Here is a 27624-nt window from a genome sequence, read left to right as displayed (position 1 = left end):
CACATATTTGTCACATTCATATAGTTTCTCCAGACTTTTATGCGATAGGGAAATTTACTACTGTCTGGATGGAGCCACTAGTTACTTTATGGAACAAAGTTAAATAGAAAGTCTCATGAAAGAAAATAAATGTTCCTAATTGTGTTAGTCTGCTTGGGCTACTATAACAAAATGCCAGGGCTGGCTTGAAACAACAGAAATTTATTTTCTCAGTTTTGGAGGCCAGCCAATTTCGTTTCTGGTTGCAGATGGCCACATTCTTGCTTGTTCTCACATAGCAGAGAGAGCAAGCTCTCTGGTGTCTCTTATGAGGGCACTAGTCCTATTATGAAGACCCCACCCTCATGACCTCATCTAATTCTAAGTACCCCTCAAAGGCCTCATCTCCAAATACCATCACATTGGAGTTGGGCTTCAACATATGAATTTGGGACTGGGGGCACAAACATTCCATCCATAACACCAGTCCTTGAAAAATATAAGTATAGCAGATTTGTAAAAGTAAAATCAGTAATTCACCTGATAATATAGCTTTCAAAATCATGATAGCTGATCATTCCTTAAAGTTTTTTCTTGTATAGATCTTTGAGGCAGGCAGACATGAGTTGCAGAAGTCCATGAAAGCATACATATATTTATCAAAAGTGATGTACTAGAATATTCATAGCAGCTTCTATAGAGTCTAAAGTTGGGAACTACCTGAATGCCCATCAGTGGTAGAATGGATAAAGTCTGATATATTTACGCAATAGAATAATATACAGCAATGAAAATGAATCATCTGAAACTACCATCAGCAATGTGTATGAATCCCCCAAAGAATGTTGTTGAGAAAAAGAAACCGGATACCAAGGACTACGTAATATATAATTTCAATTATGTTTTCTAACAGTACAGATTAGGAAACTAGTTTATGCTCTAAGAAATTAGGACAGAGGTTTCCTTCAAAGGTAGTGACTGGTGATGCCTGGGTGGCTCAGTGGTTGAGTGCCTGCCTTTGGTTCAGGGCGTGATCCTGGAGTCCTGGGATCGAGTCCCACATTGGGCTCCCTGCATGGAGCCTGCTTCTCTACCCTCTGCCTATGTCTCTGCCTCTCTCTGTGTGTCTCTTGCGAATAAATAAATAAAATATTTTTTTAAAAAAAGTAGCAACTGGAGGGAACCATGAAGTGGAAACTTGAAGGTGCTGGTATTAATGCTACTCTTTTTTTTTTAATTTTTATTTATTTATGATAGTCACAGAGAGAGAGAGAGAGGCAGAGACACAGACAGAGGGAGAAGCAGGCTCCATGCACCGGGAGCCCGACGTGGGATTCGATCCCGGGTCTCCAGGATCGCGCCCCGGGCCAAAGGCAGGCGCCAAACCGCTGCGCCACCCAGGGATCCCCAATGCTACTCTTAATCTGAGTGCTGGTTACAAAAGATTGTTTAGCTTAGGAAAATTCGTTGCAATGTTCCCATATATGTGCATGTTGAGTAAGAATCTCTGTCTTGAACCCTCAACAATTCTGCATATTATTGCTGAGTGTTTGGGGCTGAGTTGTGCTCCCCCTCTGCCAAAAAAATTTTGAGAAATCATGAAGCCCAACCCCCACTACCTTAGAAGGTGACTGTTTTTTGAGTTAAAGCCTTTAAATGAGTGATTAAGTTAAAATAAGGACCCTTAGGGTGAGTTCTTTTTTTTTTTCTTCCTTAGGGTGAGTTCTAACCCAATCTCTCTGATGTTTCTATAACAAGAGATTTGGACACAAAGACATAACCATGTGAACACACAAGAAGGCAGCCATCTCTGGCATCTTGATTTTGGACTTCTAGTTTTCAGAATTGTGAGAAAGTTAATCACCCAGTCACCCAGTCAGTGATATTTTGTTATGGCAGTGCTAGCAAACTAATACACTGGGTGTACCAAAACCACAAATCTCTAATCACATTTTATCTGGACATGTTCAGGGTTGTGCTTGCAGCAGGCAAATCTCAAACATGAGAAAAAAATCTCACTCTAGACAGAAGCTTGCTCACAGGCTCTACTATAAAGTAGCAACCTTCTCAGGTTCAATGTTTGTTACCTGTAACGTAATCCACCACCCTGTGTATAGGCATCTGCCTAGGCTCAGTCACCTGCTGCATGCCTCTGGGACTTTGGGGTATGGAGAACTGACACAAATATGAAGCTTACGGTTCTTGGTATGCCATGAGTAAAATCCTTTGTTTTCAACCAGAAATCTCATGTCTTCTGTCAGCTTCCATGAAATATTAATGGGCTAGCCCACTAGACATCACATAGGGTAAAATCTTAGCCTCTTCAGAAAACTTGACAGTGCATACTATAAAAATTATATACATTTTTAGGTTCATGAGAGAATAGTCTTGACTTTTGTCTCCCAAACTGACTTATTTTAAAAAGCCCCTCTACACTCCAGATATGTTGAGCAAATCTGGACAACAGCCACTCCTTCCTTCAGCACCAGGGATTTCCGTCTCTTTCTGGAGTGGAGACAGAAATTAGCCATGTTTTTTCCTTCATGCATTTGCCATATTCATTCTCCCTCAAAATTTTCACAGAGGAGACTCACAGCTTCCCTTACAACAAGGAAAGATTCTGGGGATCCACATCAGGACCAGGAATTTCCTGAACTTTCCTGAGCATAGCTTAGTCTGACTGAACAAAAGACTGAATTTACTTCTTTGGTATTCCAAGTATAAAAAATTTTGCTCTTACCTCTCTGCATATAATAATAGTGGCATTCCCTCATGGGCCTGAGGGGGCAGAAATCCACTCATATTTTCTACAGCTTTGTTATCCATTCATTTCCCAACACTTGCAAGCCATGCTTACTCCTGTGGGAAAACAGAACTACTGCTTGGATGTTATACTGTAAATCTCAAAAATTATACTATTGCTAAAGTGATAATAAAAATAGATATTAAAAAAACAACAGGGAAAGCAAATACTAAAAAATACTAGACAGGTTTGAAAAACGACAGACCTCAAAACAGTTAACTGATTTAATATACCTGGGTGGTGGGGGAGGATGAGTAATTTAGGAATTAGAGAAAAATAAAAAGATAATTTAGATGTACAGATAGTAACTATGAGAGGCCAAGAAGCAATATCAATGAATAAGAAGTCCTAACCTACTTGTAATCAGTGTTCCAGAGAATCAATAGAGTGAACAAGGGATAGGAGATAAGAATGTTAACTTTTGAGAATTTCCCAGTAGTGAAGAAACACGTGAATCCTCAAACAACACAATAAAAAAAAATTGTTGCCAAACATTTAAAGAACTAACACCTTCTCAAACTCTTCTAAAACATAGAAGAGGAGGGAATACGTCCAAGCTTATTTTTACAAGGCCAGAATTATTCTGATACCAAAATCAGACAAGGATTCTACAAGAAAAGAAAATTATAAGCCAATACCTATAATGAAGATGGATGCAAAAATCCTCAACACAATATTAGCAAATCAAATTCAACAATACATTGAAAGGATCCTACCCGCTCATCAAGTGGGATTTATTCCAGATTTAAGGATGGTTCACCATCTACAAATCAATGTGATACACCACATTAACAAAATGAATAATAAAAATCATATAATCATCTCAGTAGATCCAGAAAAAGCATTTGACAAAAGTCTACATTCATTCAAGATAAAAATTCTCAACAGAATGGGTATATAGGGAATGTACGTCAACCTAATAAAAGCCATACAAACCCACAGGTAATATCATACTGAACAGTGAAAAGCTGAAAAGATTAAAAAAAAAAAAGCAAGACAAAGGTGCCCACACCACTTTTATTCAACATTGATCTGGAAAACCTAGATAGAACCATTAAGCAAGAAAAATAAAAGTCATCCAAATTGGGAAGGAAGAAGTGAACCTGTCTCTATTTGCAAATGACATGTATGGCAAACCTTGAAGAGTCCACCAAAAATCTGTTAGAACTAAAAAATGAAATTAACAAAGTTGCAGGATATAAAATATAAAAAATCAGTTATGTTTGTATACATGAATAATGAACTGAAAGAAATTAAGAAAACAATTCCATTTGCAATTGCGTGAAAGAGAAAATACCTAGGAATAAATATAACCAAAGAGGTGAAAGACCTGTTTGTTGTAAAGTATAAAACAGTGATGAAAGACATTTAAAGCCATGAATGGAAAGGTATTCTGTGCTTATTTATTGGAAGAATTAATAGTGTTTAAATGTGCATACTACCCAGTCTGCAGATTCAGTGCAATCCCTTTCAAAATCCAAATGGCATTTCTCAAAGAAATAGAACAAAATCCTAAAATGTGTATTGAATCACAAAAGACGAATAGCCAAAGCAATCTTGAGAAAGCAGAACAAAGTTGGAGGTATCACACTTCCTGGTTTCAAACTATTATAAAATGATAGTCATCAAAACAGTATAGTATTGATACTAAAACAGACACATAGATGAATGGAATGGAATGGAATGGAATGGAATAGAGCCCAGAAATAATCCCATGCTATATGTTCAATTTATGACAAAGGAGCCAAGAATATACAGTGGGGAGTGGATGGTTTCTTTAATAAGTGGTGCTGGGGAAACTGGACAGCAAAATACAAAAGAATGAAGCTGAACCATGATCTTCTATTCTACACAAAAATCAACTCAAAATGGATGAAAGACTTGACATTAGACTTAAGCCATAAAACTCCTAGAAGAAAACATAAGAGATATGTTTCTTGATGTTAGTCTTGGTGATTTTTTGGATTTGACACAAAAGCAATGGCAACAAAAGCAAAACCAAACAAGTGGGACTACATCAAACAAAAAAGCTGCACAGCAAAGGAAATCAAAATGAAAAGACAATCTACGATTGGGAGGAAACATTTGCAAATTATATATCTGTTAAGGGATTAATATCCAAAATATACAAAGAACTCCTACAACTCAGTAGGAAAAAACAATTCAGTTTTTAAAAATGGACAGAGGAACTGAATAGACATTTTTCCAAAGAAGATATATAATTGGACAATAAGTGCATGGAAGGGTACTCAACATCATTAATCATTGGGGAATACAAATGAGAACTCTAATGAGATACCTTTCATACCTGTTAGAGCGGCTATTATCAAAAAGACAAGAAACAACAAGTGTTGGGGAAATAACTCATGAGTGTGGACTGTACACTGTTTTTGGAAATACAAATTGGTGAAGCCTCTATGGAAAACAGTAAAGAGATTCCTCAAAAAATTTAAAACTACCATAAAGTCCAGCAATTCCATTTCTGGGTATTTATCCAAAGGAAACAAAATCACTATCTTGAAAAGATAGTTGCACTCCCATGTTCACTGCAGTATTATTGTAGTAGCCAAGACATGGAAACAACCTGGGTGTCCATCCACAGATGAATGGATAAAGAAAATGTTAACACACACACTAAGGGATATTATTCAGCCATAAAGAAGGAAATACTGCCATGTGCAACAAATAGCACTGATTTGGTAGTCATTTTACAATATATACATAAATCATTGTGTATACATCTAAAACTAATACAATGCCAATTACACCTCAAATTTTACTTATTTAAAGATTTATATTTATACACATGCACAATATGTGGAGGGGCTGAGGAAGAGAATCTTTAAGCAGACTCCATGCCAAGCATGGAGCCCAACTCAGGGCTTGATCTCACGACCTAGGAGATCACAACCTGAGCTGAAACCAAGAGTCAGATACCTAACTGACTGAGTCACCCAGGGGCCCCTATATCTGAATTTTTAAAAAGTCCACAATGATGGGGGTGAGTCAAAAGAATATAGAAACTAAAGAAAAAGCTCCCAATAGCACTGAACAATTAAACAACAAAATACATGAATATATAACCGAACATATAAAGTAAATATGCATGATGCAAATAATTTGATAAATAAATGGGGGAGAATAACTCTCCCATGTGGTAGAATTCCAAATAATGTATGTGGTTACTCAACCCTCAAGGAGGTGCATTGTAACTCTCCAGTCCCTGCATGTGAGCTGTGCATAATGACTTCATTCCATTCATTCCAAAAAACACAGTATAGAAAGGGGGAAAAAGTAACTTTACAATAAAGAAGTCTGACACATACTACCTCAGCTAGGTGATCAAGTTAACTTCATCAGTGAAAATTTATGTTTGTAGTATTATACTTGATATGACTTGATAAGAATGGTGCTTTGCTTCTGTGGTCTTCCTCCCAAAAACCCATTAACCCGTAATTATGAGAAAAGTATCAGACAAATCAGGCCCTCATTTGAGGGACATTGTACAAAATTTCTAACTAGTATTCTTTAAAACTTCTGATGTCATCAAAGGAAGGAAAGTTTGATACTGTCACAGCCAGAGGATCCTAAGGGAATATGACAACTAAATATAACATGGTGTCCTAGATGGGATCCTGGAACAGAGGAAAAGACGTTAGGTAAAAATTGAGAAAATCTGAATATATTTATCAAATTAATAGTTTGATAACTAAATGGGGGAATCCCTGGGTGGCTCAGCGGTTTAGCGCCTGCCTTTGGCCCAGGGCGCGATCCTGGAGTCCCGGGATCGAGTCCGCATCGGGCTCCTAGCATGGAGCCTGCTTCTCCCTCCTCCTGTGTCTCTGTCTCTCTCTCTCTCTATGTCTATCATAAATAAATAAATAAATCTTTAAAAAATACTTTATAATGTATCAGCACTGGTTCATTAATTGAGAGTGTACCATAATAATGTAAGATAACAATAGAGAAAACCTGGTATGGGATTTATGGGAACAATCTGTGCGGTCTTAACAACTTTTCTGTTAATGTTTACCAACAAAAATTCATTCTCATAATAAAAATTTTCAGCATACTAAAAAAAAGAGAAGAGTTTCCTTAGGCTGATAAAAAGAATGTAGGAAAAACATGCATTTAATGGTGAAATTTTGAACACTTCCCCCCTAAGTTTGGGATGCCTATTCTCACCACTTGTATTCAACATTGTATTAGAGATCCTAGTCAGTGTGATATTGTAATAAAAAGAATAAATATGAGAAGAGATGAAGTAAAACTTTTTTAATAAAAAGAATAAATATGAGAAGAGATGAAGTAAAACTTTTTTAAAGCAATTACAAGTTGAAGAATTGAGGTCTTAAAAAGCTAAGTAGCTAAGTAAACAAAAGATAGGATAAGGGTATAAGACAAATCTCCAACTTAGTCTCTGCTTCAACTGATAACAGGTGTCCTCTGCTTACTGATACAAAACTTATTTGCAAATAGCATGTTTGCATTTGAAGAGAACTCTATGGAATATTTTTAGAATATTAGTGAGTTTATCAACTTCATAGGATATGAGATTAATACACAAAATTCAATTGAATTTCTGTATTCTACCAACAAACAGAAAGTGACATGAACAATACCACTCGTCATGACACAAAATCATCAATTTCTTAGCATTAAGTCTACCTAAAAGGTGTGCATGATCTCTGTTTTGAAAATGAATTGACTGTTAGGATAAATTAAGGCAGACTCAAACAAGTGGAGAGATGCCATGTTCATTGGAAGAATCAATATTCTTAAAATGTCCATTCTTTCTAAATAGATCTATAAAATACACCCCCTTTCAAAAATTCCAGCAGCCTTCCTTGAGGAAATTACTAGTTGATTTTTAAAAATTGTTTTAAGACTTTATTTATTTGAGAGAGAGAATGAGTGGGGAAAGGGATAGAAGGAGTGAGAGAAGCAGACTCCTCGCTGAGCAGGGAGCCTGTTGTGTCAATCTCAGGACCCTGAGATCATGACCTGAGCCGAAGGCAGATGCTTAACGACTGAGCCACCCAGGCACCCATTGCTTTTCTTTTAAATATTATTTTTTCTCTTTTAGGTCCTTTGTATTTCCATATAAATTTTCAAATTAAGGGGCAATATTGGGAAAATATTCCTTTTTTTAAAGATTTGTTTATCTAATAGAAAGAGTGAGGGGAGGGGCTCAGGGAGAGGAAGAGAAGCAGACTTCACACTGAGTGCAGAACCCAACTCAGGACTCAATCTCAGGACCCTGAGATTATGACCTGAGCCAAAATCAAGAGTCTATTGCTTATCTGACTGAGGCACCCAGTGCCCTTTGGGGAAATATTCTTAAAAACCTCAATTCCATCCTGAAGTAAGTACACAAGAGAAATGAAAACATATTCACAGTTTTGTCCAAGAATGTTCATAACAGCCTCATTCATAATATCTCTACCTGGAGATAATTCAAATATCGATCAAATCATACAATGATTAAAGGACAGACTACTGATACACACAATATAGATGCATCTCAAAAAAAAACCATATTGAGCAAATAAACCCAAAACAAGAGTCTGCATACTTCATTCCATTTATATGAAGTGCAAAAACAGGAAAAAATAATGTAATAAAAGAGTAGTTACCTTGAAGGAGGGAGTTGAAGAAGTGACTGGAAATTGGCACAAAAAACTGGAAAGGGCCATATGGAAATACTTTACCTTGGTCTGGGTAGTTGTTACAGGGATGTATACAATTGTCAAAACTCAGTGAACTAATAGGTTGATATTGGGATCCCTGGGTGGATCAGCAGTTTAGCACCTGCCTTCAGCCCAGGGTGTGATCCTGGAGTTCCAGGATTGAGTCCCACATCAGGCTCCCTGCGTGGAGCCTGCTTCTGCCTCTGCCTGTGTCTCTGCCTCTCTCTCTCTGTGTGTGTCTCTCATGAATAAATAAATAAAATCTTTTAAAAATAAATAAATAAATAAATAAATATGTTAATATCTGTACATTTTATTATATGTTAATTACACCTCAATGAAACAATTAAAATTTAAAATATACATAAGGAGCCTTATATTTTATTTCAAAATTTGTGAAACACAGATTTAGATCACTGCATAAACTCAGAAAACAATCGCTACAGTGAACCCTAATGGTATTTTTAAAATTATGCCAACTGACAATTCCTTTAAAAAAGTAAAAGAAGGGGACGCCTGGGTGGCTCAGTGGTTGAGCATCTGCCTTCGGCCCGGGGCGTGATCCTGGAGTCCCAGGATGGATTCCTGCATCAGGCTTCCTGCATGGAGCCTGCTTCTTTCTCTGCCTGTGTCTCTGCCTCTGTGTGTGTCTCTCATGAATAAATAAGTAAAATCTTAAAAAGAAAAAGTACCATATAAGCCAGCAATTCCACCTCTGGATGTATACCCAAAAAAATTTTTTAAAGATTTTGAAATGCATGTTCATAGCAGTATTACTCATAATAGCCAAAAAGTGGAAGCCACCCAAGTGCCCATCAACAGATAAATGGATAGATTAAATATGGTATATATGTACAATAGAATACCATTCCATCTTAAAAAGGAAGTACATTCTGACACATGCTACAACATAGATGAACTCTGAAGACATAGACACTGTGCTACATGAAACAAGCCACAAAGAAAAAATACTTTTTTCCACTCATATGAGGTACTTAGAGACAGAAAGTAGAATGGTAGGTGCCAGGAGTTGGGGGGTAGAGAAAATGGGGAATTACTGTAAACTGGCAACAGAGTTTTAGTTTTTCAAGATGAAAAATGTCTTCTGGAAAAATGGCTGGTGTTGGTTGCACAATGTGAACATACTAAACTGTACACTTGAAAATGGCCCAAATGGCAAATTTTGTTAAAAATAATTTTTAAAAATGTATCTGCTGATGTAAATAAATCAAATTCAGTTTCTTCTTTATGGTTCTTTTGTTTCTGGGATCATAAAAAGCTTGGCAAAACTCCCTAGTGTTAAAGAAAAACAAATTTCACCTTCCTGCTATAGCAGATCTTATTATAAACTATTAACAGTTTTCCTCAGACTAAACATGATTTAATACCTTTCATTTTATTTTTCCCTCTTCTGGAAATAGGATATTTGAGGAGATATTTGATGGGGGGAGGTGCCTAGGGAAAACTGATTGGATTTTCCTTTACTCACATTCACAACACTTTGACATCAGATGTGTGGTTGTTGTTTTTTTCCCCCACACAGACCAGTTCTCCAATATGAACCTGGTGTCCTGCAATCCAATTCAATTTTGACACTAACTAGAGTTAGCACAGATCCCACAGATTAAGGGCTCAGTCCCACAAGACTGCCCTCCATTTCAGACCCTAATCAGAGGTAGCTGGTATCCAGATTACCCAGAACTGTCTGACTGGGATAGAATATGCAGGCTCTCACAATCCCCTTCTTGGGTTCAATTATTTGCTATAACAGCCCACACAACCAAAGAAAACAGTTTACTTATTATTGCTGGTTTATTACAGATGATTTTTTAAATCATACAGATGAACAGCCAGAAAAAGACATACGTAGGGTGAGATGTGAAGGGGTCCTAAGTGCAGGAGCTTCTGTTCCATGGAATTGGAATGCATTACCCTCTGGCACATGAATGTGTTCACCAACCTGGAACCTCCCTGAACCCCAAACTTTTTTTTAGAGGTATTTTTTTATAGAAGCTTCATGTAGGCATGATTGATCATTAACTCAATCTCCAGCCCTTATTTAGAGGATGGGAGATGTGGCTGAAAGTTCCAAGCTTCTATGCATGGTTTATCTTTCTAGTGAGCAGCCCCTTTCTAGGAGTCTACCAAGAGTAACCTCATTAGAACAAAAGTCACTCATATCTCCCAAGAGATTCCAAGGGGTTTAGGAGTTCTGTATCAGAAACGGGTCAAAGACCAAATATTTGCAGGAACCAGAGGTAAAGACTATATAGATATATATACAATATACATTATATATGTGTATATATATATACAATATATATACAATATATATAATGTATAATATATATGATTGTATTATAATTGTATAATACAATAATTGTATAATAATATATAATGTATAATATATAATGTATAAATATATCATCTATTATTTTACATGAGGAAATTACCTCATATATAGCTATATGTTTTAATCTTTAGATTTATTCAACTTACTCTGACCTTGCAGACTGCTTCTCTGGATTCTAGCTCCTTCTCTGGAAACTTGGAGGCTTCTTTTTTCTCCTAAACCCTTCTACCTCGCACTCTGACTTCTCTCATGAGTTCTAGGCATCTCCCCTGAGCTCTGGTTCTTCCTTCAAGGGCTCCATGGCTCCTCTAACATCAAAATCTGCTTCTTCTACTCTTCTTTCTTATGCTTTGCTGGGCATGGGATTTGTTCCCAGAACTTATTAGCTTCTGTACATTGTCAACTTCATCTATTCCCTTTGGGGCTCATACCTCTCCCCTGAGATCTGTCTCCTGCTCCAGGGTTTCTTCCCAGTACTCAAGCTTCTGATCTCCTGGGCTCCCAAACTTTCTTCCTCAGAATTTGTCACCTCCCTCAGGAGTCTGATTTCTGATGCCCAAGATCTTCTCTTGGGCTTCCAAACACCTTCAAGCTCTAGCTCCTCTCTTGCTCTTGCAGACTCTCTCCTTGAGCTCTATAGCCCCTCTCTAGGTACCCTCAAACTCCCTTGAGGTGCCAGGCCCCTCCTCTATCCTTCAGTTCCTTTCCTGCGTTCCCAGTACACTAATATGGGCATACCCAGAATCTCATTCTAGCCTCCCAGTGAGCCTCATTTGCACATGATAAAGCTGAGAATTAGAATAAAGTAAACAATTGAAAAACTTAAAAAAAACAAAAACAACCCAATACCTGAGGCTAAGAGAGGTGAAATCACTGGCTCAAGACTACATGTCAAATTGAAAGGCAGGGATTCAAATATTCTTTGAGTCTTAGACCTCATATTTTCATCTCCACACTTCAAATAGCTACATCTAAAATAAATAAATAAATAAATAAATAAATAAATAAATAAATAAAACAAATAGTTACATCTGCCATTAAAATAGCTACCTATTAGAAAAAGAGAACTATATTCCAGTAATTGTGTTAAGAGTTTCACCGAGGTAGGCATTATTATCACCATTTTACTTTGAAGAAACTAAAAGCTAAGATTAAAGAGCTAATAAATGGCAGAAAAAGAACTAGAATGAGAGTTCTTCCAAATGCAAAGTTGGCTTTCTTTTTTTTTTTCCAAAGTTGGCATTCTTAATCATTTTTTCACTCTATTTCCCCATTATGTAGATGAGAACACTGAGATTTAGAGACATTCAGGAACTTCAGATCAAAGTTTATGAAGGGGCAAAATTATGGGTCTTCTCTGCTTCCTCTCAGATTAATGCTAAATAAATAAAAGCCCAACTGTGCCAGACACTCTCCCCCCTAGGGACCTTTGAAGAAGGAAATATTAACCAAAGGAAAGAGCTCAAGGACAGACTTTTCTATCAAAAGTTGATCAACTGGTACCTACCCTCCAAAGGATGTACCCAACTGACTGAAAAAACAATTGGTCCAGTTAGGATAAAAGTTACTTGTTTTCTATACCTACTTTCTATGGGGATTCTAGGCTTGGGGAGGAAGAGAAATAAGCCAAAATGTTTGTTACAAACGAGAAATGCCATTTTATTCAGTACAAGGCAAGCAGGTTTCTGGAGCTAAATAAGTACAAGTCCTTGTCTAGCCCCACCTTGAAGTGGGGAACAGGGAAGGAGGCTTAAAATCTATGGCCAGGGTTATTTCCCACTAAGACCCCAAAGTCCTAATATTAGGCCAAATCATAGAGTAGGAGTAGGGATGTTGGGCAGCCTCTCAATAAGGTAAGAATTGACTTGTGGTAGGTTTTTCCAGGCAAGTTCTAGGAACCCATACTGGGCAATGCCCACAGGTTGGATAGTATGCACTCTGCTTTTCCCAGGCAGTGGTACAACGTTCTGGAACTTGAGAGGACCTGCAGGGACATGGGAATGACCACAAAACAGGCCACAGAACAACCGTTCACCAGGGACTAGCTCCTGAGTTTTCAGGGCCTTTTGGTACATAATCTCTCGGGGTTGGAGTTCTTCTCTGTGCAGCAACTCTAAGAGAAGCCTCTGGATTTGAGGGGACTTAAATTGGTACAGATCCATGAGTCGGTAAAACTGTTCCATCCAAGCAGTGCTGTCTTTTGCATATCGTTGCTGCAACATCTGCAAAACATAATACAGTGCCACAAATGTCTCCCACTGAGGCACCTCTTCCTTTTTTTTAGAGGTGGTCTGTGCCTTCTTCAACTTAGGCAACATGAGGGGCCTGTCTTTTCCCTTAAAAGCCCCGAGATCCTTCTGAAACATCAGTGCTAGAGTTTGTTTGTCCACAGAGGCATGGGCACCTGTGAAAATCTCTCTTGCAGCAGGATAAAAGTGTTTCATTTCCATCTCTCTTAGAGCCTTGGATAACTGCTGTACCCGCGCACTCCTGTAAGGTTCTCCTAAGAGATGCCAGTGTAAATTGGCCTTTGGGACTCGAATCCTCTTAGTGGTTGATGGTAACACTGGTGAAGGGATGGGCAGTGCTTCCCTCTTTGCCATGTGAAATTTGGGGAGCCCTCCCTTATACCTCAAGGCCTGCAAGTCCTTCTGGAATATCAAGTCCAGGGATTTCTTACCCACAGAAGGATAGACAGTTGTGGGAATGTGTTTTCTGATTGGATAAAGGTGCGGTATCTCCTTCATAGCAGAGGATAACTGTTGTGCCTGCTTCTTCCTTTGGGACTCAGCTAAGAGATGCCAATTGAGAGCTTCTGGGGTTTGAGACCTCCTGGTAGCTGATGGTAACACTGGCTCAACAATAGATAATGGCTCTAGCCAGCTCTCTTTTTGTTTTCTTCTAATTGGAGGGATCACTTTTAAGTGCACTGGACTCCAAACATCCTTAGAGGGCTGTGATATGTCTGTGTGACTTACTTCTAGGTTCTGCCTGAGGTGTTTAGCAATGGCTTTAAGACTGCACCGATGCATCCATTTCAAATATCCCTTTGAAGTGAAGTCTCTGAGATGCTGGTGCAGTCTATGGAAACTGTCCCTGGAAAGCTGCTCTCCTGCTTCCAGTCTTATTAAGGCATTGGTAATCCAGTCCTCATCTGAGAAGCTTGCTTCTGAGTGGCATGGCCTTTTGGCTGGTATAGAAGTAAGGGATGGGGCTAGGGCTGGGGCTGGCCCTGGGACCTGACCTTCAGTTTTCCCCACTGGGGAATCCTGGTACTTAAAGAACCGCTTCCACTTCTTACCTTTGGACCTATGTTCACGTCTCTGTGGTTTCATGATATCAGATAAGTGGGACTCTAACCTGTGGAGGCCTTCTGGGATCTGTGTCTCTAAGCCTGTTCCCATACTCTTGGCTTTCTCCAAGAGCACATCCTCTTGTCTTCCCCAAGAACTTGTCATAGGGTGTGCTCCAAGAAGTGGACTTTCCTGTCCTTTCAAATCCAAATGAACCCCTAACACTTTCAGGGGCATTCTCTCTTTTTCTGGGGCTCCTGGGAGTGGTATTTTGAAGGGGCTCTTCAGAACTGTTGGCCACATGACCTTATCCCTTAGTGTGGGATATCTCTTTCCATCAAGCAATCTTTCTTTCGTAAAAGGCATTTCCCTTCTAGTTATACCCTCCCTTTTCTCAGCAAGAGCTTTATCTTCTATTGCTAGCTTTGATAAGCTCACTTCTTCCTTGGAGAGCTTTGTTTTCAGTACTCTCTCTTCTGAGCGTATCACCTTCATAAGTCTGCTCTCTGCATCCTTCTGCCTTTCCTCCTCCTCCTTCTCTCTTTTCTCTATCTTCTCCATTTCTGCCTCTTCCTCTTCCTCATCACTCAGGCTCTCCTCCTCCTCCTCCTCACTCAGGTGCTCCTCCTCCTCACTCAGGCTCTCCTCCTCCTCCTCCACCTCCTCCACCTCCTCACTCAGGCTCTCCTCCTCCTCCTCACTCAGACTCTCCTCCTCCTCCTCTTCCTCCTCACTCAGGCTCTCCTCCTCCTCCTCCTCCTCCTCCTCCTCACTCAGGCTCTCCTCCTCCTCCTCCTCCTCCTCCTCATTCAGGCTCTCCTTCTCCTCACTCAGGCTCTCCTCCTCCTCTTGTGGGCTCTCCTTTTTCTTCTTACTCAGCCTCTCTTTCTCTTCAGTTGACTTCTTTTCCTTTTTCTTTCTTTGGGTTGAACTCTCTTTTTTATGCTTCTTAGCCAAGTTCTCCTCCAATTCCTCTTCACTCAGGCTTGCCTTCTTTTTCTTCTTCCTAATCAGATACTTCCCTTTCTCTTCCCTGGGCAGAATCTCTTCCTCTTTTCCTTCCTCAGGGACACTCTCTTCCTCTTTCCCCTTCTTCTCTGGACCTTCCATTATTTCTTTTTCAGTCAAACTCTCAGATAAGCCTTCAAACAGGGTATCTCTGATATTCTCTAATAAGCACTTTAGTTGAGTTTTTTCTGGTTTATTCTTCTCAATTCTCCTCAGAAGTTTCTTTAGCTGCTTTTTTCCTAACAGATTTTGTTCCTGGACTTCCTTTAATATACTCTCTACCTGAACTTTATCTAATAGTATCTTTCCCAGGACCTTTTCTAATAACCTTTGGTTCTCCTGCAAGCTGTCTCCATCAGTCAGTGTTTTCTCTTTGGTGGCCAGTCTATCATCTACTTTTCTCTCTTCCTGATCCAGCTCCTTCTCTTGTTTCATTATTTCTCCCTGTTCCTTAAAAAATTCCCACCTCTGGCCTTCCATTTCCATTGTTTCCATCCACTTCCCCATCATGGATGATCTCTCTTCCTCAGATATTTCTGCCTTTTCCAGTGGCACTATGTTCATTTCTCTAACTATTTTAGCTAGGCTCCTCAACAGGTAACTCTCTCTCTTCCTTATATCTTTTAACCTGGAACTAGCCTCTTTGTCTTCAGAAGGAATCCCTTTCTCCATGTCCAGTTTCCTCATTGCCTGTATTCTCTCTTCTTTGGTTCGTTTTCTTTTTTCCTTGGCAACACCCATCTCCTTGGTCCTAGTGTCACAGACCAGTTCCCTCTCTTCCTGGGACAATTCCTCTTCCTTCATAACTTCTTTCTCTTCTTCACTTTTTTTCTTTCTCTTTGTTATGCCAATTCCCTTTCTGGCTATTGCCTTTTTTTTCTTACCAATATGACTCTCCCCCTTTGCCAGTTTACTATCTTTCTTGGTCAGTCTTTTCTCCAATGCTCTTTCCTCTTTTTCCTGGGACTTCTGCATTTCACCAGCGTGTTCCTCCTCTTCTACATACAGCTCCTCTTTTTCCCAGGCCCATTGTTTTCTTTGATCACTCTCTTTCTCTTTCTGACTCCATATCCTCTCTTCCTGGGATTGTTTCTGCTCTTGTGGGGCTAGTTGCTTTTTTGTGGGTGGCTTTTCTTTTTCATCAGTGGCTTTCTTATCTTTCCCAACCCATTTATCCTCTTTCTTGGCTTGTTTCTCTTTTTGGGGGGACACTTTTTCAATTTCTGCTATCTTTTTCTCCTTTTGTGGGATCAGTTTCATTTTTCTTCTGGCCCGTTGTTTTTTTCCCTTAGCCTGTTTCCCCACTTTTTGAGCCAATTTCTTCTCTTTCTGATCCCATCTCTTTTCTTCCCAGGTCTGTTTCTTTTCCTCCTGTGACCATTTCTCCTTTTCCCCAGCCTGTTCCTCCTCTCCTAAGTCTGCTCTCTTTTTTTCCCAGGCCCATTGCCTCTTTTTCTTGTTTTTTTCCTCCTCTTTCTGGGACCTTCTCTCCTTTTCCACAAGCTTTTCCTCTTCTTCTAGGCCCAGTTTCTTTCTTTTCTGGGCTAACCATCTGTCCTTGGCTTCTTTCTCCTCTTTCTTAGTCTGCCTTTCTTTTTGATCTTTCTCCTGTTTCCCAGCTTGTTTTTTCTTTTCTTGGATTTGTTTCTTTTTATGGGCCTCTTTTTTCTCCTTTTCTAACCATTTCTTCTTTTCTGGGGTCAATTTAATTTCTTGCTCTGTCAAGCTGCCCCTTTCTGATGCCTGTTTTCCCTCTTCCCCAGATAGTCCCTCCTCTTTGCTAGACAAATGTTCCTCTCCCTGGGCTAATTTTCCCCTTTTCTGGGCCTCTTCCTCAACATGTTTCTCCATATCTTGGACATCTTTCTTCTTTTTATGGGACTTTTCCTCCCTGCTCTTAACTTGTTTCTTTAAGTGCAATATTAGTTCCTCTTCATCCCAGGTCAGTTCCTCCTCTTTCACACCTGGCTCCTCCTCTTCCTCCCCCAGTTCCTCCTCTTCCTCACTCAGCTCCTCCTCTTCCTCACAAGGTTCCTCCTCTTCCTCACCAAGCTTCTCCTCTTCCTCTCCCAGTTCCTCCTCTTCCTCTCCCAGCTGCTCCTCTTCCTCTCCCAGTTCCTCCTCTTCCTCTCCCAGCCATTCCTCTTCCTCTCCCAGTCCCTCCTCTTCCTCACCTAGCTCCTCCTCTTCATCCCCCAGCTCCTCCTCTTCATCCCCCAGCTCCTCCTCCTCCTGGGACAATTTCCTCTCTCCCCAGGTAGGCAACCCCTCTTCTTGGCACCACATGCCTTCTTCATGGGCCATCATAATCTTCTCCCAGTCCCACTTTCCTCTTTTCAGGGCTGCCCTCCCCTTCTTTTGGGTAACTCTTTTTCTTTCCCTTAGTAGTTTTCCCCCTTTTCCAGTCTCTTTCTTTCCTCCTAAGACTAACTTCTGCTCTTCCTTGCTTGTTAATTTCTCTTGTGGAGAAGCCACTATTTTTTCATCCCAAGGTATTTTTTCTTTCTGGTGGGTCAGTTTCTTCCTATCCTGAGTCAGTTTCTCCTTTCTTTGCATTAATTTCTTCTCTGTTTTACTCAGTTTCCTTTCTTCCTCAGCTATTTTCCTTTCTTGCCTGCCCAGTTTCCTTGCTTCTTTTTTAAATTTCCTTTTCTCTAAGACTAGTTTGTCTAAGAAAGCATCTTTCTTTTTCTTGACTTGAGAAAATGCCTTGTCCTTTAATGCTTTTTTACCTCTCTGTCCTCCCAATTCTGTCCTCTCTTCCTCAACAACCTCTGTATCCACCTTTTCAGTTATAATGAATGGTTCTTCTACCACCTTTTCATGCAATTCTGATGAATCCTTTAAAAGGGGGCAGATCTCTTGAAAGAGATCCCAGCTGGGATCTTGGGGAGCAAGCATCACCTGAGCCAAGTCCACCAATTCTTGACCCAGATCCCTTAACATTCCTGGACAGGAACTTGCTATCCTTGAGGTAACAAGATAGCAAATGTCATCCCGCCAAGACCTGGTATCTAATCTACCAATGCGTCCAGGCATACCAGCCAAACCTCGGCCACTCTTTCCATGTTTCTTCCTTGTATCTATTTCTTCCTCAGTAATCTGCATGCCTTTTTCCTTGGTCTCTTCTACAATTGTCTCTGAAATATCCTTCAAGTCTTTTTCCTGTTTTAACTTTGCAGCTACTTTTTCATAGCCTCTTTTTACTGCCCTTTTCCAAAGCCTATTCATAAATTCATATTTTTCCATCTTAGGGAACACTTCCCCATAATCTTTATTGCCATGTTGACCCATGGCCTTCATAAACTCTGTGACCTCCATGTGGCCTCCTCCTTCTACTTCATGTCTTTCCACCTTAGGGAACACCTCTTCATAATCTTTCATGCCACATTGATCTATGGCCGTCATAATCTCTGTGATTGCCATGTGGCCTATTCCTTCTTCTGTGGCTTCCACCATGACCTCCTTTGATTCAGCATCCTCTTGATATTTGGCTGGGCTGAAAGTACTTAATGGTAATTCAGGCTCTAAGGCAACATGCTGGGTGTCAATCTGCTCTGATCGTCTTGCCTCTCTTTGTTCATCTTTATCCTCTGAAGGTACCAACACAGAGCTAAATTTTACAAACTTTGTCTGTATTGGCTTTCTGGAAACTCTCAGTTCCTTTTTAACTGCAGAGATATTGGGAGAAAATAGTTAAGAAAAAAAAGAGGCTCTGAGTAATATCCTTTATAACATCTAGTCCAATGAACTGCCATTAGAGGCACAATGGCAGGGCAGCACGGTTGGCTCAGCGGTTTAACGCCGCCTTCAGCCCAGGGCGTGATCCTGGAGATGTGGGATTGAGTCCCACGTCAGGCTCCCTGCATGGAGCCTGCTTCTCCCTCTACCTGTGTCTCTGTCTTTCTCTCTCTCTCTGTCTCTCGTAAATAAATAAATCTTAAAAAAACAAAAAGGCAAAGGGGACTGAGGCTTTATGGTACAGAAATGCTTGCCATTTTATCCCAGCTTCCATATCCTAAATAAATAAGACCTTGGTATTTGTTGTGGCATATGTGTTTCTTTCCCACAAAGACTATTTTCTGTGGAAAAGAATCTCTTTAGGTAATAATATTTCCCAATATCATTTTAAATACTTTGGCCTTATTGACTCTGACTTTTGGTACCCAAATATACCCCATATATTAACCCATACATACTAAGCTGTCTTCTCTTTGCTTGAACATGTGTCATTCTTTCCTTTGGTTTGGTGATCTTTTCAGGTACGACTATTCGTTTGACAAGCATCTCAGGTTCGCCAGCCATTGATATGTCTGAATGAAAAGTAGGTTGTTGGTCTCTATATGACAAGGTCAAGTTTTCATTTAGCCGCTGCTTTACCTGAGTAAGCAGGCACTGGATATCTTTAGCTTGGATCCCCAGTAGCTGGTCCAGAGAGGCTTCTCCAATAAATTCTTGCCTACAAAAGTCAAGAGGAAAGAAGAATGATACCCAGCCAGTGATAAAACATGATTTGAAAGAGGATGTGGAGGAGGGAAGGAAGGGAGAGAAGGAGGAAGAAAAGGAGAAATTACAATTGAACAGGCAGGGATAAAGTAGCCATTTAATCCAGAGTCATCTCAAGTAAAGGGCGGGTAAAGAAGAAAAAAATCAGGGACACCTGGGGGGCTCAGCAGTTGAGCATCTGCCTTTGGCTCAGAGCATGATCCCAGTCCCGGGATCGAGTCCTGCATCGGGCTCCCTGTGAGGAGCCTGCTTCTCTCTCTGCCTATGTCTCTGCCTCTCTCTGTGTGTTTCTCATGAATAAATAAAATATTTTTTAAAAAATCAAACATAGCAAGGAATAGAATTGTCAGATACAAGATGCTTTTTTGATTGGAAGATTTGTGGACTTGAGTCATGAGGAATCTTAAGGAAGTGAAGAAGTGAGAGAAGGGCAGACTAACTAATGGTCAGAGGAAGGGTAGGCATCAGGGAAAAAATGCAAATGGAAACAAAGAACATAGTGGGAGAAAAAGAAGAGAACAAGTTGTGTGAAAAGAGAATAAGCAATCATATTTTGGAGGTTAGGAGCTAGAAGAAACAGAAGAGGGAAAGCCACCAGCCAACTTACTGCATTTCTCGGAAGGTTTCTTCTTTGCTCAGCAGGCCTACCAGCATAGTCTTGGTTTGGATGCCTGTGACTCTTATCATAAGGTGTAAGGCCTTAGCCCGCACATTCTCATCACTGTCCATCAATCCTATAGCCAGTGGAACAGCAAAGAGATGGCTCAGGATGCCTAGCCTCTCCAATCCCTCCCAGGCTAGCTCACGGATGCATGGATTGGGATGGACTGTATCTTCCATTAGGCGACAGGCAGCCTCATAGCACAATCTTGAAGATACTTGATAAGTGGCAAAAATTTGTGCCAGTACAGTAATATATGTCTTATATTGATCTACAGAACAGTAAATTGTGAGGTTGAGGATGGCCTCAATTAAATGATTTATAAGCTCTTCATCAAATTTTCTTCCTGTCCAATTTTGGTTTATCATACTTACTAGAATATCATAGAAAGTTTTTTTCCATTTCTTGGATTTATCCTCTTTTTTCATTGAGACGTTCTCTTCTAGTAGAGTCACAGGTGACAGTGTCAGGGATCTGACAAGTTTGGTCATGTCCCAGTCCTTATCTTGGTACAGATCATAGCGTAAGAAGATTGGGGTACCATCAGGCCAAAGGCGGGCACGGATAACTGAGTTGGGGATGTAGCCATCAGGAGCGAAGGGCCATTGCTGCCCTTTACCAAAGAAGCAATGTAACATATGGTAAGAGTTCAATCCATCCCAGTCAGCAAGTTGTAACTGAGCAGGAACCATGTGTGGAGTACTATTATGCTTGGGGTCAAAAGCAATATTCTTATCCCCTGAAAAGTATAATTTGGGTTCCACTTGAATCACAGTGGACATATGTCTCTCTTCCTCTACAACATGGGGCACAGTGTTGTCAAAGGCAATGACCCGTTTGTTAAGAAGGGCTTCTAGACCCTGTAATTCCTGGAGCCCTTGTCCAAGGTAAACAAATTTGGGTACAAATATTCTTTCAAAAGAAAGGAAGAAACTAGGCAGAAAGGGTTTAGGGACTTCTTGTATATCATCTGCACTGCTTAGGTTAGCTAGGTGAATCAGCTGAGTAGGAGGGAGCAAATTTAAGCAGGATACCAGGTAAAGACTCTGGTTGAAAGTCAAAAGCAGGTCACCCCGATTATTGGCAAAGCAGAGTGGGCCAAAATCCAATGCTGAATCCAACTCAGTTATAAGCCTACCATGGAAATCCCAGATCCGGACTGAGCCATCAATGCCCCCTGTGACAAAAAGTTTCAGGGAATAGCAGACATCAAATGAAGTTATTGCACATTGGTGCAGGCATTTTGTTTCTTTAAACACAGAACTTTGTTTTGACTCTGAAGATTTCAGAAAATCTTGGTAGTGCCAGAGACGCCAGCAGTGGTTCTCAGTGATAGCACCCACTGAACCTGGCAAGAGTATCACATGTGTTAGGGCACAAGCACATAGAATTTTGTTTATGGGCTGCAGAATTACCTTGTTCTTCTGAAGCACAGCCTCTGTCAGGTATAAAGTATGATCCATGCCGTAGGAACAGAGTAAGGAGATTTCCTGGGGACCCTCCAGGGTAGACAGTGCCAAAACTGCCCCAGAGTGAACAGTCTTTTCTATTCGGGCATAGCTATAGTGGGAGAGGATTCTCACAATGCCACTGTCATGCCCACAGAACATCAGTCCTCCTAGGCCCATACCCAAATGGGACTGCCCATAGGCCAGGCATCTTACTCTATCCCTAGAGTTTACCGAAGTGCATACCAGGTACTTGGCTGTGCAAGGAGAGTGCGTTGCATCAAACACCAGCACCTCTGAACTGCCTGTTGCCACAAAGAGCTCTTCTTTGTCTGAGTCATAGGCCCAAGCCATGGCCTTATCCATGATAAGTAGAGGCCAGGTGATAACGAGGAGATCTCCTGTTACTGGAGACAAGAAGCGCAACAAACCATCCTTAGTGGCACACAGGATCCGAGTCCAATTATGGCCACAGCAAACCCGCTGCACCTTCTCAGGAGCAGAACCACAGACATTGAAGAGGCTATAAAAGTAGGGCAGGTGGTGCAATGAGAAAGTGTGGGTGGTCTGGCAGAAAAAAGTGGTGTTATCAATAAACTGCAGTCGCTGCAGATCTTCATCAATATTCAGCTGCCGCAGCAAGTTCCCAAAGGCAAGATTCCATTCCTTTACTACACCTTCTTGGCCTGCTGTTAGTAAAGTATAGGTCTCTGGCCGGCTATGAACACATATCACTGAAGAGGAATGGGCTTGGAAGCTGTGGAGGAAGTTACCCTGGTCTAGACCCCAAGCATGGATCTCTCCATCCTTGTTTCCAGCATAGAAAGAGCCCTGAGAGACACAAGTGAATGAGCAGGTTATGGAAGAGCCACTGGCTATGGGAGTGAACTTTTTAACCTCTTTCAGCTGGCCCTGACCCTGGTGGGTAAAGACCCTCACCATATTCTCACAGAAAGCCAGGAGGGAGCCATGGGGGCCATTCAGGGAAAAGCCCTGTACAAGCTCATGATCAGGCATGGGCATTATTTGTGCCATCTGGAGGCCCCTGCCGTTTGGTATGATAAGCCAGGTAACCACAGCTCCCAAGGTACCAGAGAGCAGTATATCAGTTTCTGAGTCATAGCAGAGGCAGCTGATGGAGAAACGACAGGGCACTGTGCCCAGAGATATGAATGCTCGATGATGATCTCCGAAGAGCCGCAGGCGCATGTCACCACAGTAAGCAATTAACATGTGGGAAGAACCTGTGTGGACCATTGTTTCAACGGGTGGCACTTGATCCATCACAGGAAAGTTCATCTTCTCTATGATTCCTCCCATTTCTGTATCTTTCTTCTGTACCCAAAGTACTGCCTAGAAGAGGAAGAAAGATGAAAGCCCTGACATGGAGGCAGATTATTTCCCAAGAGTGAGGCATACCAAGGGTTGAATGTTTAGATACTTGTCTCTTCCTGTCAGACCAAGGAAAGACTGCACAGCTTGATTTGGGGAATTTCCTGGTACTGGTATTCAGGTATGTAATAGAAACACGATGCTTAAAGCTCTTTCCTTGGCCTTCAGTCTGCTTTCTGGGGAATATGAATTCTCTGGACCTGATGACTAGAGGTGAAAAAGGATCACTGCATCTAGGTCAGATTGGGATATGGAGATGAATATTAAAATAAGCTAACTTAGAATCCACTCTCATCATTCTGACTATGAGGGCAGTTGAGGTATGATATATGTAAAGTGAATTAAGATGGAAGGAAAAAATGAGGTAGCTTTACCTGTATTTGTTTTGAATGTGGCTCCATCCAGTTTAAGGACACAAAATAGTTGACACTGATGGAGTAGAAGCAGATGAAAGGCTTGCTCTGGGGATGGTGAGGCTCCTGGTAGAGAGTCTCAGGCCAGTCACTCAATACAATCACATCATTCTTTGGTTTTTCATCAGCCTGAAAGAGAAGAGCAGCCTGAGCTAAAAGCCCGGAGTACCCAGTCACTCATTCATTTAATAAATATTTATTGAGGGCAGCCCCGGTGGTGCAGCAGTTTAGCGCCGCCTGCAGCCCAGGGTGTGATCCTGGAGACCCGGGATCGAGTCCCACATCGGGCTCCCTGCATGGAGCCTGCTTCTCTCTCTGCCTGTGTCTCTACCTCTGTGTTTGTGTGTGTGTGTGTGTGTGTGTGTGTGTGTGTGTGTGTTTCTCATAAATAAATAAATAAATCTTTAAAAAAAAATAAATATTTATTGAGGATTAGTGGACATTTGTTGTTTTTTAGCTAACCAACATTTATTCACCCTACCACTGGAAAGCACTATTTGGGGGAGTCATCCCTCCCTCACCCTCACCCATGTCTTGATTCAAAGTACCTTGATCACCACATCTTGATTGAAAGTACCAGCCTTTCTCAACCAAGTTTCCATAAGAAGTAAGCCCTAATGTCCTAAAGTATCCATTCTACATAAGGCATTAATTTCTTCCCTATGCATCTAGAATGCTAGTAGTTATGTACCATCCTTAAGGGTACTAAGAAAATAGCCCCTCAGATAATTTTGTTTTCCATGGTTTAGATGAGGAACATTTAAGAAAGGCTGGTACATTCTATGACAGACACTGGAGATATGATGCTGAGCAAAAGAGACACAGTCATAGCTTTCAGAAAATAAGAGTACAATGAGGGAAACATAAATTATAAATAATTTAAAAATCTCTGTCCAAAACAAAAAAAGTACTTCAAAAGAAAGGAATACAATCCTATATGAATATGACAAAGTAATCCAACCATGGCAAATATCCCTACCTGTCACAGTTTGAACAACTCTTCAAAGTTCCTCTCTATACCCAAAGGACCATTCCTGTCACCATCACACTCCAAGATACACTGCCTATGGGAAACTCATACTTTACAGACATAGAATTCCCACCACATGGGCATTAGAGCTAGACTCTTTGGCATGCACCTTTCTATTCTTATGTGCATCCAAGGAAAATGTGTGCTATTCACAACATGGGGTTAACTGTGCTTCAGCTCTAACATTCTGTGTTCTGAACCAGTGGGGTGTGTGTGTGTGTGTGTGTGTGTGTGTGTGTGTGCATATGTGTGTGTGGTATATTAAGAGAGATATATATCTTTTAACATGATACACAGTAGAATATGTACAACACACATGCTATCTTCCAGTGACATAATATATATCTAGGATTTAAATACATGAGCTCCTTATACTAATTAATTGAGGCTCATAAAATCTTTTAGGTCCCTCTTCTCAGCAGATGCCTGTACTATACTGCCTCTTGAACAATGTTCCATGAATCTAACTGTCTGAGTTTCTCTGCATCCACAAAAGATTTGAGAGTATACTAAGGCCATTATCAGCAACTTAAGAGTCTCTCTCTTCTCCTTATATTTCTCATATTCCAATTTTATGTATTCTGAGAGAATACAGAATACAGAGAGCTGGAGAGCTTCCACTGTCATTGCTGGTTCAGTGACAACAGGAGAGTTGAGAGAAAGGACCCTGGTATCTGAGCTCTTAGTCTCCCATTTCTCTTCATTGAACCTGAAAACTCATTTACGTACCCCTTATTCCATTAGTTAATCACCATTCTTCTCCTTTCCAGACTTTATGTACAAATAATTCGCTCACTCACTCAACAGTATTAATGCTTTTCTCAGGAAGACTCTAAAAGACTGAGAATATCTTAAACCCAAGCAATATATTTGTGCCTGTACGTACTATTGCCTACTCTATATCATTCCCCATCCTTCCTCATCCCCCTCCTTCCATCCCAATAAAACTCAGATCTTGTTTAAGGTAATCATGAACCCAGAAATTCTGGCAATATAGAGAGGCACTGTGGTACTCCAGGGCTGGCACAGCTCTGTACTTTCTGGCCTTCTTTCTTCTTGGAATTTAAAGCCAATGCCTGGAAGTGAAGGAACTAGCTCATAACCTTAAGATGATAAACTAAAATATTAAGGATAGTGTGAAAAAAAAGGAAAACAACATGGGTCCTTGACAACCTGTAACACAAAGGCACCTCCTGCTTGTTTAATCCATGTGAGTCCCTTTTCTGTTTTTTTTATTATTATTATTCAGCAGAATATGTTTTAATTATCACTGTTACCATCTTAATCTAGAAGAAGGAGTTGTTGAGGGGTATGGGAGGGTTCTTCCAAAGCTGCTCACATGTTGCCCATGCCACAGGCTGCCTTGTCAGGGATACTTAGTAAAAGCCCACTATGTGCATACCCCTTACACACATTACCTTTATATCTTCCAGGCTATGATTTATGAGGACTTTCAAGTCCTTCCACTGAGGAATAAGACTGGGTGAAGGTGACATCTTTGTAATGTTCCTGCTCTTTACAGACATCATGGATTACAGACCCTGTGGAAGGTAAAAATGACTTATCACAACATCTGACATTAGAATGGAAATCAAGGGAATTGAGAGAAGAGCAACAGGGAAAGAGAAAATATTAGAAAGAGGAGAAACTCTCTTATTTCAGAAAAATCAGAGTGACAATGAAATACTGACCCTTGCAACAACATGGATGAATCTCAAAAACATTATAAGGAGGAGAAGCCAGACACCAAAGAGCATATGCTATATGACTCCATTTTTATGAAATTCTAGAAAAGAGTCACCTAACCCATAAGAACAGAGCAAATCAGTCATTACCTGGGGCTGAGAGACTGGGAGATTCCTGAGAAGGGGTAAAAGGGAACTTTATTTAAAAAAAGATTTTTCATTTGTTTTAGAGAGAGAGAGAGAATGAGCAGGGGGAGGAACTGAAGAAGAGGCAGGCTCCCCACTAAGCAGGGAGCCCCAAACGGAGCTTGATCCCAGGACCCCAAGATCATGACCTGAGCTGAAGGCAGATGCTTAACCGACTAAGCCACCCAGTTGCCCCAAAAGGGGAGCTTTTTAAAGTAGTGATGGGAATGTTCAATATCTTGGCTGTGGTAGTGGTTATATGGGTACATAAATTTGTCAAAACTCATCCAAACATACACTTAAAATGGACGTACTTTATTACATGTAAGTTATACCTAATAAATTATATTATTAAAAGAAAAAAATAAAAATTAAAGAAGAAAGGAGTGAAGTAGGATCTTTAGAAATCTAGAAAGAGGGGATCCCTGGGTGGCGCAGCGGTTTGGCGCCTGCCTTTGGCCCAGGGCGCGATCCTGGAGACCCGGGATCGAATCCCACATCGGGCTCCCGGTGCATGGAGCCTGCTTCTCCCTCTGCCTGTGTCTCTGCGCCTCTCTCTCTCTGTGACTATCATAAATAAATAAAAATTTAAAAAAAAAGAAATCTAGAAACAGGAAAAACTGTCACAAAAGAAAGCTGTGAGGTGACCTTAGGTGAGTCCATTGCAGCATAGCTGGAAGAATACTGGAGCCTGGCTTTGCAGCCCTTCTTTCTCTTCATTGGGATGCTTATTTTTGTAAACATAATTTTTAGACTTAATTATATCTATTCTTCTTTCCTACTGAAGACTTCATGTTGTGAGTTACTTACATGTTCAACAAATATTTACTCAATATTCATTATATGCTAGGCTCTGTGCTGAGAGCTGAAGGTAAAGCAGTGAACAAGAATAATTGTCTGCCTTCCTGGAGTTTACTATCTAATACATAAGGCAGATACTGAGCAAGTTAAAATAGATGTCTAGTTCTGGTAAGATGCCAGACTAAAATAGCCTGAAATTCTCCCACTTAAAAACTCCTAGAAATTATGGATAAGATAACAAGAGACTGAATTCCAGGAACCAGAAATGAAGAGGGAGGGGAAAAAAGACACAGCAATAAGTACAAAATTGCCTCTGTGATAGTTCTGAGGAGGTATAGTTATTAGAACCAGAATTAGGGTAGTGTTGCCATAGCAG

At 40.5% G+C, this 27624-nt stretch overlaps 1 protein-coding gene across 1 annotated transcript; it reads right to left on the bottom strand.

The window, feature by feature from the left end:
* Positions 1–12042: 12042 nt before the first annotated feature.
* Positions 12043–26136, bottom strand: LOC140636661 (uncharacterized). The gene is made up of 5 exons (XM_072832135.1): positions 25995–26136; positions 23508–23675; positions 20240–23094; positions 19326–19585; positions 12043–18797 (listed from the first exon to the last, which is right to left on the bottom strand). Exons 1-5 carry the CDS (start codon positions 26103–26105, stop codon positions 12637–12639), a joined length of 9555 nt encoding a protein of 3184 aa, XP_072688236.1. The 5' UTR covers positions 26106–26136; the 3' UTR covers positions 12043–12636.
* Between the last annotated feature and the right edge of the window lie 1488 nt (positions 26137–27624).

Source organism: Canis lupus, chromosome 1 (assembly GCF_048164855.1).
Source record: "Canis lupus baileyi chromosome 1, mCanLup2.hap1, whole genome shotgun sequence".
Taxonomy (NCBI): Eukaryota; Metazoa; Chordata; class Mammalia; order Carnivora; family Canidae; genus Canis; species Canis lupus.
This window is presented reverse-complemented; position numbering and strand designations above follow the sequence as displayed.

Bases quoted from the DNA above. Each gene is read 5' to 3' on its own strand.
- LOC140636661 (XM_072832135.1), bottom strand. From the start codon at position 26,105: ATGATGTCTGTAAAGAGCAGGAACATTACAAAGATGTCACCTTCACCC. The intron at 23,095-23,507 runs GTAAAGCTACCT...TTCCTCTTCTAG, and splicing joins CACATTCAAAACAAATACAG to GCAGTACTTTGGGTACAGAA. The intron at 18,798-19,325 runs GTATGTATGGGT...ATATCTCTGCAG, and splicing joins AGCAAAGAGAAGACAGCTTA to TTAAAAAGGAACTGAGAGTT.